Source organism: Drosophila miranda, chromosome 4 (genome assembly GCF_003369915.1).
Source record: "Drosophila miranda strain MSH22 chromosome 4, D.miranda_PacBio2.1, whole genome shotgun sequence".
In the NCBI taxonomy this organism is placed as follows: Eukaryota; Metazoa; Arthropoda; class Insecta; order Diptera; family Drosophilidae; genus Drosophila; species Drosophila miranda.
Window position 1 is genome coordinate 18,062,514 of NC_046677.1, and position 11,049 is coordinate 18,073,562.

An 11,049-nucleotide genomic window follows, 5' to 3' on the forward strand; every position below is an offset into this window, starting at 1 on the left:
AACAGCTGGGAAAAACAAACGCAGCAGCGCGCGGCTCCATCATTCCACAATCCAGCTTCGGGTTATTCACTCTGGTTTTTAATCACTAACTAAAATGTCGACTATTGTGAGGAAGCTGATCAGCACCGTTAACGCCGCCAAGCCGGTCGCGCCCTACAAGTGAGCAGGGCCACTGCCCTGTGCCCCGATCGATTGCTAATTTTCTTTCTTTCTTAGTCAAGCTGTGGTGGCCGATCGCACTGTCTATGTGTCCGGCTGCCTGGGCCTGGACAAGGACTCGATGAAGCTGGTCCCTGGCGGACCCACGGAGCAGGCAGAGAAGGCGCTGGAGAATCTGCAGGCCATACTGCAGGCAGCCGACTCCGGCGTGGATAAGGTGATCAAGAACACAGTTTTCCTGAAAGATCTGAACGACTTTGGTGCTGTCAATGAGGTGTACAAGCGGGGTGAGTGTAGTGTATTGCGGGGTTGGGTCTCTGGCTTTGGGTCGATGCCGCTTGATAAGGCAATCGGACCGGAGCGCCTTATCGGCGTCTATATGTGTGTTTATTCTCTGCTGTAAACCTTTACGACTACTCGCATTATTCTCATTATGCTTGCTTATCTATCTCCGTAGTGTTCAATAAGGACTTTCCGGCCCGCAGCTGTTTCCAGGTGGCCAAGCTGCCGATGGACGCTCTGGTGGAGATCGAATGCATTGCACTGACCGGCCCTGTGCGCACGGAGACGGCTAAATAGCAATCAATATCCAGTAAGCTGTGACTATGATGCAGTAGTCCCGGAGGGACGGTGCTCAAAAGAGTGCCTTACTTTACTGATCGACATAATAATAATACAATCCCTGAATACTGAATACTGCTCTGAAAGGCTTTTAAATGAGCAGTAAAGGTGGTTCTGCTGGGAAGGCAGTGCAGGATAACGATTTGTGGCGCACGTTATATAAACATACAGCGTGCAACACACTTTGCATTTAAACCTTATATAGTTTACAATTTAGCGTGCGGCAATTTATCTTTGTTGTTGCTGCTGTTTGTGCTGTTGCTGCTGTGCGCCTTTTGTATTATATTTCATCAAATATTGCTGCATAAATCATTGGCAACGCAACCGCAACAACTACGGCAGCGGCAAGAGGGTGATCCCAAACAGCACGTTGCTAACGGTAGCCCGCTTAGACAAAGCGTTTATTTCACATTCAAATTTAAAAGTTATTCATAATGCCGACATCGAGGAGCAGTGGCTGTGGCTGTGGCTGTGGAAGTGCCTGTTGCTGTTGCAGAGTGGCTGTGCTCCATATTGATGCGGCTGCATTTCAGGCAATGAATGCCTTTTACGGCCCCGACTCCCGGACTCGTGTTTTGTGTGCATTTGTTTTGATTTTTATTCAAATTTCAGGGAATTTGTCTGCACTCGATGCTTGTTAGATGATTTATTGTCCTTGTTGCCGCGAGTGCGCCTGGTGTGAATATGAGTGGTAGCGATGGTGCACGATTATCGCTGGAGCCCGACCGACCGACCGACCGACCGACCGACCGACCACTATTGGAGACACAGCTACTCACATACTCACACACTCGCCGCTGCTTAGGAGTAGTTTCTGTTGCACCCGCGGTGCGGCAACATTCATGTTGAAGTGCCTGCCTGAAGTGTAATAAATGCGAGGCTCATCACAATCGTGTACGATGTATGTGTATACATAATATAATAACTATTGTACGAAACGCATAAATTGATGGGGGCCACTCCCCCCTGCGGGGGGTAGGGCAGACGAACACCTACGCAGAATGCAGAGGCAGAGGCGAACATGAAGTGCGACTAATTAATTTCGACGCACAACGAACGGCAAATGCGACAAATGAACCAAAAAGGCACAGCGAATGCCACGGGCCACAGGCCACAGCGACAGCCAGGCTGACAGCAACAGGCTGCCACACTGCCACATTGCCACATTGCGGCGTGGTGAAAGTGCGCATAATTTACACGCACGGGCCAAAGGCGGGCTTGGAGCTTGGAGCCTGGAGCCTCCAGGAGTCTGGAGTCTGGAGTCTGGAGTCTGGCACGGGCCTTGGCCTGGTGCTTGGTCGGAGAATTTATTTACAAATTAAACTCACAATTTTGTTGTAAATTTTTGGCAATTTGCTTATCAGCAAAGCCCTGCCAGCCAGTGCGCCGTATCGCTGGCCAATTAAGAAAGCCACATGCGGCAGCCAGACCTGGATATCCATTTACAACAGTTGCTTGCCCCAGCAGCTTCAAGTTGTCATAATTAAAATATTATTCTGCCGGGAGACCTTGCCAAAGGGTAATTAGTTGTTAAGCGGAGCTTTCACTTGCTCTGGCCTGGCATGCCAAAACGTTGTAACACTTTTCAGTTTTAGTTTAGTTTCAATATTACATCTTCTATAATTTAGATCTTCAAGATAAATAATTCATTCATCTTTGATTGACTTAAGGTCGATAAATTTATAAAACAATAATATAAATATATATTTTACATACATCTTTTGCTACAAAAAAAATTTATTGTGATGTCGGAGAATAAATAAATAATTTAGATTTTAAATTGCGCGCATAATTTACATTTTCATATCATGTATTCTACATCTTCTTGACATGAGTGACACAATACATATCAGCGGCCACTTCTTGAACTAATTTGATTGCATACATTAAAAATGCATACATTACAATGTCAAGTGTTTTGTTATTGTTTTATTCTTTTCTAATAAATAACCGTGTTGTTCAATAGAATAAGAAATCCATTTCGGTCGAAAGGTAAGTTTTGCTGCTGCGCTGCCATATGATACAACACTGCAATCTAGTCATGAGCTGTTTAGTCACTTCCGTTAAATGTTCAGTTATGTGATTGTGACCCGTATTTAATAGCTTTAACATGAACTAAGAGAATAAGGACCATGAAGCGTTGTTGGCTGAATTTTGAACATTTATTTTTCGCACTTCGCATCGCCGTGACCCGTTTGAAATACTTGTGACCAGTAACAGGTACGCAAATATCGTCCATCTCTATTTCAAAATCAATGCAATTGCAATGCAAAGTGCATCAGGATGACCATTTACAGTATATTAAATAATTTGAAGTATATTTTTAAGTCGAAATTGAGTTGAAGCACTAATCATACAGTATATGTATACTGTATGGTTAATGATCCTTGTCAATCATTTACATTCAAAAAAAGGCGCGGAGCTCTACATCCAGTCAATAGTGTCGAATGCCGGTTATATACCAATGGGCACTTTCAGCTGCCTGTATTAGCTAGCAGGATGTTATAGAATTCAAGAATATAGAATCACTCCAATTTTTTAAGGCTTTCTCCGCGAAGTATTGCAGTTAATAGCCTACTTACAGATAGCTAACCGGGATCACGATATAAACAGAACGCAAATCAAAGGCATGAATATGTAAAAACTTGTCAATCCGTGAAAAAGATCTTAATTACGTTTCAAATTACCGAATTAGGGTATTCAAATGTCTATATACTGGTTGAAAAGGAACAAGTCATTAAACACCAGCAGCATGTAAGAAATGACGTGACATTCCATATTCACTTACGTTTCATTTCATACTCCATTTACGTTTTATGTCTTGACCTCTTTTGTCCAAACTTTATTTTAGGCACAATCAAATTAAAGGGAGCAAATTAAAATGAGCCCATTTTGTAGAAAATTGAATCATCAATGGGATAAAATTATGTGCTTAGGGCTGAGGGTCCCATCTAGCTAGTAATCCTAAACCGAATATCAAAATGACCGAATATGATTTCTGATCATGGACTATAACGATTAGCCCATTGTCGACCAGTGGTTACTAAAATACTCTTTCCAAAATTATGATCTTTTTTGTTATGCAAATATAAAGGATAGCATAGACCAACAAGAAAAATTATTATCATTAGTATTAGTATTATTTTTCGCGGTTTATATGGGGAATATATGGGGTTTAAGTGGGCTAAGTTCGTTCTTACATCGGTATATTTACGGTATATTTTAAAAAAGAGACGGTATATTTCGGTATATTTCCGAGGGTCAGACGGTATATTTGACAAAATTTCAATAATATCAACTGTGGACGCAATAAACAACGTTAAATGAGCAAATCAACTAAAACCAAATTCAAATTCATTGTGAGCAAGTGAAAAAAGTTTAAAAAAGTTATATTCGAGGGAACAACAAAGGGAACGCCGCTTAGAAAGCAGAGGTACAACAACACCTACACACACGTACGAACACGGTCGGAGAGAGAAACAGGCACTCTCACGCACTGACACACACTTGGCCAGTATTTTCCATGACAAAGTAAAATAGAAAATAAAAACTATAGAAGGCACAGCAGGAAAGTTAGTCAAAATTTCGAAGGACTTTCGTTTGCATATAGTGTTTCGTTTAAGGTTGTGTTTTATGCTTCCACCGCGAGTGACATTTCTGGGACTCCATTTTCAGCTGCCTGCATTGCACGCACATACATAACAATTATTTGTCGCCGTGTGAGTTTTTCTGTGTCTTCTTCGTTTCGCTTCGTTTCTGCCGCTGTTCGGGGAGCGATCCATAAGACACAAGACAAGGGATATATGGGGGATAGTGGATACATCGATATGCTGCAACAAAGGAAGTGCAGCCGCTGATGCCCATCCGCTGTCCACTGGGGAGCGGAGCGTCGGACTGGGATTGTATTGCGGGACGCGAGCATCCGGGAGGGAAATGTATAGCGAATCCGCCGCCGCCGCATTCGAGCAGTGAAACCCTAACATTTTGGGCGGAATGTAGAAGTGAACTCACGGTAGATACACTTCGTACCCTCCGGTCGTTAGTAGCTCTTGCGGGCTTCCTAATATGCACCTTGCATCGCTAAATACATATATGTTTAACCCTTAGAAATATTTTCAGCATTTGTGTTGCTGAGCCCGCAGATATTAACTTGCGATTACGTTTCGCCCATAGAAATTCAAAAGATTGTCCAACGATTTACGAGATCGACGTCTGAATAGAAGCCGCCTATATCGACGCATCTGTCAACGCCCGCCCACCCCCGCGTCCGTTGATTGGGGGAGCGCCGAGCGTACAGAGCTACTGCAGCCGCTCACCTGCTCCGGAGACCGGACTACAGAAAAAGTGGAGCAGCAGTGTCGCCGCCTACAAATCATGAATCTAAGGGGAAATCCTCCCAAGAAGGAGGGAAAAATGCGCATACGCGCCTTTCCGGTAAGTCAAAACCGAAACAGAACCAAAACCCTATTCCCTGGGAGTATATCCGCGGACCTCCTTGCCTGAGATCGACCCGAACAGCTGATCAGTTTGGCATGAACAGACAAAAATTGTTCGATAAGATAGTACGTTCCCCCAAATCGCAGAACCTCAGCAGTCCGTCCGTTGCTGCCTGGACTATATGAGACTCCCAGTCACCATAACACCAACACCTCACACCCTACACCTGCTAACAATTCCGTTCGAAATTCTGTCAGGCAAACATTAGAACAAAAAACACATTTTAGTTGTGCCTAGTGTTCCATTGTCGTTTATAGGAAAAGCTTTCGTTTCGAACAGACGCAGAGCCAAATTGTGCATGAGGAGAATAGGGCGACCAGGCTAGCAAAGAACTCTGCGCGGCTCGTTAGACCATTTGGTGAATGTTGAAGAAGCCGTCATCATTAGGTCGACAAATAGAAGCCGCTCCCGCACGGTGCCAGCGGGCCAACAAACCCGTCGGCCGCTGGCGCTGGGTGAGGAGCAACGAGGCGTCCAGCCACAGCGGCCAGAGCCGCACCAGCAGGATTTGGAACGGGAAAACATTGCTAGCGAGCACCACGGGACCCGTTGGCGCTACAGCTCGCGACTGCCACAAATGCACATACGGGATCCCCGACTGCAGCCGCCGGAGCCTCTGAACAATCTTAACATTCACGGCCAATACCGCAGCCGCATTGCTGCTGGATCCAATAACTTTCCTCAATTGAATATCGGAGAAGGTGGAGTTGGAGGCGGAAGTGGCCGCAATGCAGAAAGTGGGGCAGCTTCCCGAACTCATCGCTCCATTGTAGGGCACCGTCACGCTCGTGTCCATAACAGCAACCATAGTCAAAGCGTTCCTGGAATTGTAGCTGCCACGCAGCCTCAGTCAGTGCGTTTTCCGCAGCCAAGCCATCAAAACAGAGGCAGCTCCAACCGATCTCCGACTCAGGCGCATGCAGCACTTGTTTCGCCCTCCGAGAGTACAGGAGAGTCGCGTTTAAAGGAAATCGAACACAAGTATCCGCTCTGGCTGCCCGAGTACAAGCGAAAAGCCTTCAATGTTAGCCCATATCTTAGTAGCCGCGTTAGGACTCATGGGAAAGACATATCTAATCGACTTTATCTACTTTTCAGGCCTCCATGGACGAAAAATATGTCGAGACCATTTGGGCCAGCCTAAAGAACGCCATACAGGAGATACAGAAGAAGAACAACTCGGGCCTGTCTTTCGAGCAGCTGTATCGAAATGCCTACAACATGGTGCTCCACAAGCACGGCAATCGACTGTACTACGGCCTCAGAGAAGTCGTCTCCGAGCACCTCGAACTTAAGGTGCGACAAGAGGTGCTGGAGAACCTGCACAGTAACTTCCTACCCAAGCTGAACCAAGCCTGGACAGACCACCAGACGTCAATGGTGATGATACGCGACATACTCATGTACATGGACAGGGTTTACGTGCAGCAGCGGGAAGTGGACAATGTGTATAATCTGGGGTTGATTCTATTCAGAGATCAAGTGAGCAACCACATCAACTCGAAAAAGTTTCTTGTCACCGTGTCCTAAATGTGTTCGTTTTTAGGTGGTTCGCCATTCGGAAATACAGAAGGCCCTGCGCGAAAAGCTGCTGGGCATGGTGATGGAAGAGCGGCATGGCGAGGCCATCAACCACTTGGCCATTAAGAATGCCTGCACCATGCTCATCACGCTGGGAATCAACTCGCGCACTGTCTACGAGGAGGACTTTGAGAAGCCCTTCCTGGCCCAGTCGGCGGCCTTTTACAAATTTGAATCGCAAAACTTTCTTGCCGAGAACAACGCTGGCGTTTATATCAAGAAAGTGGAGGCACGCATAACCGAAGAGTCGTCGCGGGCTGCTCTTTATCTGGACAAGGATACGGAGCCACGCATTGTTAGAGTGGTGGAGGAGGAATTGATCAAGAAGCATATGCGGCCGATCGTTGAAATGGAGAACTCTGGCGTGGTGTACATGATCAAGAACTCAAAAACTGAGGACCTGGCTTGCACATACAAACTGTTTTCACGCTTGAAGGAGGAGGGTCTCAAGGTGATAGCCGACACGATGTCGGCATATCTGCGCGAACAGGGACGCATGCTGGTTAAGGAGGAGGAAAATGGCAACACAAATCCGATAACTTTTGTGCAAAACCTCCTGGATCTCAAAGATCGCTTCGATCAGTTTCTGGTGCACTCATTTAACAACGATCGCATTTTCAAGAACGTGATCTCGTCTGATTTCGAGCATTTCCTTAACTTGAACAACAAATCTCCCGAGTATTTGTCGCTCTTCATCGACGATAAACTGAAAAAAGCCGCAAAGGGAGTGAGTATTAATAGCAGTCTAGTTTCTCTGTTCTGCCTAATGGCCCCATTTACCCTCCACAGATGAGCGAACAGGAGATCGAATCGATCTTGGACAAGACAATGGTGCTGTTCCGGTTCCTTCTGGAGAAGGATGTCTTCGAGCGCTATTACAAGACACATCTGGCCAAGCGATTGCTGCTCAATAAATCAGTCTCAGATGATTTCGAAAAGAACATGATATCCAAACTAAAGGTTGCTATCTCTAGCCACTAATCGATTCCCTTTTGTACATTCATGAATGCATATATGCTTTTCCCATCTCGCAGACTGAATGCGGCTGTCAATTTACCTCAAAGCTCGAGGGTATGTTCAAGGATATGTCCGTCTCCAACACGATAATCGATGAGTTCAAGAACTATGTAGTTAACAACAACCTGTCCTTGGTGGGTGTCGAGCTAACGGTACGCATACTAACCACTGGATTCTGGCCCACTCAAGTAAGTGTCTCATGTATCACGTCTCACGTCTCATGCCGTAAATCTCATACGATCTCCAACAGACAGCGACGCCAAACTGCAACATACCTGTAGCGCCCCGTGAGGCCTTTGAGATATTCAAGAGCTTTTATCTAAACAAGCACTCTGGACGCCAGCTGACGTTACAGCCGCAAATGGGTAAGCCATGACTCGATGGTCATTCAACTCTATGGTGCGTAACGCTATGTTTAACCCAGGAACCTCCTTCATCAATGCCGTGTTCTATGGCCGCAAAGCTGCCGACAGCGACAAGGACAAAGATGCACCCAGCTCTAGTTCAAACGGTTGTACTGTGCCCACGACAACGCGCAAGCATGTTCTGCAAGTGTCCACCTACCAGGTGAGATTCAATAAACAAATAAATCGCGGCGTGTATGCCACTATTATCCCTGTCTGTTTGTCCCTGCAGATGTGTGTTTTGTTGCTGTTCAACAATCGCGATGTCCTCAGCTACGATGATATCCAACAAGAGACGGACATACCCGGACGGGAGCTGGTCAGAGCCCTCCAATCCCTTTCAATGGGCAAGCCAGCGCAGCGTTTGCTTGTGCGGAGTTCCAAAACGAAAACGAAGGAAATTGAGCCCACAGATGAGTTCTACGTGAACGATGCCTTTGTATCAAAGTTCCACAGGTAAGCTGGAGGCCAGAAGCAAGCCGAGAACAGTTCGGGATTCAGGGTACGGGGACTAACGTTTGTCATTCCAAACTACTCCTCAGAGTGAAGATACAAACAGTGGCCGCCAAGGGCGAATCGGAGCCAGAGCGCAAGGAGACGCGCGGCAAGGTGGACGAGGACCGGAAGCACGAAATCGAAGCAGCCATCGTACGCATAATGAAGGCGCGCAAGCGAATGGCTGTGAGTACATATAACCTATTGCTATTTTAAATATATATGCTAACGCGAGTTTCTTGAATTGGTTTAGCACAATTTGCTCGTTTCGGATGTGACGACGCAACTGAAGTCGCGGTTCTTGCCCTCGCCCGTGTTCATCAAGAAGCGGATTGAAGGCCTCATCGAGCGTGAATACCTACAGCGATCACCAGAGGACCGAAAGGTCTACATTTACTTGGCTTAGGCCGATACAGGCAGGTTCCAGGTCATACTCATCATTAGATTGCAACCACTTCGGCAAACAGGCAGGCAGGCACCCAAATTACAGCTGTAATAATATTTTTGACCAAGATTACATGACTTCCCTCTATACCCGCTCCCCACAAGAGGCTTTGAAAGAGTCGGCCCAAATCGTTAAATTTTCTCTTTGAAACATTTTGTATGCCTGTGACATTCAAAATTGATAAGTTTACCATTGCTATTGAGGTTGAAAAGCCTCAGAAACATTACGATAACCCCCAATATATTTCCGGATATTCGATAAGCATTCTTTTTTGGTCATTTCCTTTTCGCGAAAAACACAAAATGTATAGCAATAAGCCACACACTGCACCAGCACCCTTACGCACTATTACATAGACGCATCAACCCACAAGATCGTATCGTACGCAAAGCAACATAAGGAAGTAATGCATAATGCAAGGCCTAGTTTTAAGCAGAAATATAAAGAAAAGGATATGCCAGAGGAGCACTCTTAGGAAAGAAAAAGAATATTAATAATTATAAATATAGCTAAAGTAATAAATTTATAAATGAATTATTAATTATAGTGAGCGTTTGATGTACATTTCTATGTCTGCCCCAAGCAAGCAAGCAAACAAACAAAATCCCCTTCCTTGCAAATATATTCGAACAACGTTTTGAGATTCATGTGAGCAGAATGAAAAGATTTTAAAAGATTATACCTATTATTATACCTTTAACCATTTTTATGAAAGTTGTTTTATCTATTAGTTGATACATACATATAAATGCTTATATGTGCTATATTCCAAGTGCATATGCAGAACTTGTGTAATTCAGAAGATTTGAACTAAGTAGGACACGAAGGATGATACATTTTGAATGGGACAAAAACAAAACGAAAAACAATTGAACACCGAACAAACAAACGCGATCTTAAATCTGTACATACATTTTTGTTCTTCTTACGCATGAAAAATATATATATAAATAAAACGTGTATGAGCGTTAACATTTAACATTTGTTGTCTATCTTTGACCAGGCCCAGGTTGGTCTTCATTTCTTATTAGAGAGTTATGTAATGTTGTACAGAAGTGTTCAATGCAGAAGGTGCACTACTAGTGGCTAGTACAAGGATATCCAGCAGGATCGGATCGGTACGTGAGAAACCAGACAGTATTAAAGAAGCAGCCAGATTCCCCGGAACAGAGGGATCTACTTAACTTGATCAGAACCAATGCATACCTCAGCCGCATTTGTTTTTTCAGCGGTTGTGTAACAAATTCAAGTCCATATTCAAATAACATATACGAATGTATCTACAGTTGCCCCACTACCACCACGCAAATAGGCTTATTCAAAGGCAAATAGTCGTCCGAATGACTTGGCAAATAAATTGGTTATCGTATAGTGGAAAGGGGGAAGATAGAAGAAGTAGCCATAGAAAAGTAACACCAGCACAAAAACCCTAGACCACCGAGCAGAAGCCGCAATTTTGGTAAATATCAATGATTTGCATGTTCCGCCGATACACTGGAGCCAGAAACAGAAAGTTTGTTTTGCTAAGTTTTTCGGTAAACACCGAGTGGGGTTGTTCGGGCGATGATCCGAATCGATTCGATCCGACGCACTGATAAGCTGACCGAGGAGCTAGAGAGAGCGGCCAAATGAGAGCGGGGAGAGCGGAGTCGCTCACACATGGTATATCTGTGCAAGGTGCTGCGCGCCCACTCCCAATCCCGCATTGCCTTTAACTGGCGTTTGCCACTCTCTACCTCTATATATTCTTTGGTGTTTTTTGTTGCTTTTCAAAGGGTTCTAATTTCAAGAGAATGACATGTTCATACATACATGGGTGTTTAATAAAAA

The 11,049-nt window shown here is 44.9% G+C and overlaps 2 protein-coding genes across 4 annotated transcripts; both read left to right on the plus strand.

Moving 5' to 3' along the window:
- Nucleotides 1-40: 40 nt before the first annotated feature.
- LOC108164203 (rutC family protein UK114) lies at nucleotides 41-855 on the plus strand. Its single transcript, XM_017299833.2, has 3 exons — nucleotides 41-159; nucleotides 217-446; nucleotides 617-855. Exons 1-3 carry the CDS (start codon nucleotides 95-97, stop codon nucleotides 736-738), a joined length of 417 nt encoding a protein of 138 aa, XP_017155322.1. The 5' UTR covers nucleotides 41-94; the 3' UTR covers nucleotides 739-855.
- A 3,190-nt stretch (nucleotides 856-4,045) lies between these two features.
- LOC108163286 (cullin-3) lies at nucleotides 4,046-9,919 on the plus strand. Of its 3 annotated transcripts, none has more exons than XM_033393088.1 (11): nucleotides 4,046-4,213; nucleotides 4,954-5,214; nucleotides 6,376-6,759; nucleotides 6,824-7,585; nucleotides 7,648-7,818; nucleotides 7,893-8,063; nucleotides 8,126-8,240; nucleotides 8,300-8,442; nucleotides 8,512-8,735; nucleotides 8,822-8,960; nucleotides 9,028-9,919. In XM_033393088.1, exons 2-11 carry the CDS (start codon nucleotides 5,155-5,157, stop codon nucleotides 9,178-9,180), a joined length of 2,322 nt encoding a protein of 773 aa, XP_033248979.1. In that variant the 5' UTR covers nucleotides 4,046-4,213; nucleotides 4,954-5,154; the 3' UTR covers nucleotides 9,181-9,919. The 3 variants fall into 3 exon arrangements, with proteins under 3 accessions (XP_033248979.1, XP_017153975.2, XP_033248978.1); XM_017298486.2 differs by lacking the exon at nucleotides 4,046-4,213 and adding an exon at nucleotides 4,265-4,499; XM_033393087.1 differs by lacking the exons at nucleotides 4,046-4,213; nucleotides 4,954-5,214 and adding an exon at nucleotides 5,432-6,301.
- Nucleotides 9,920-11,049: the final 1,130 nt, after the last annotated feature.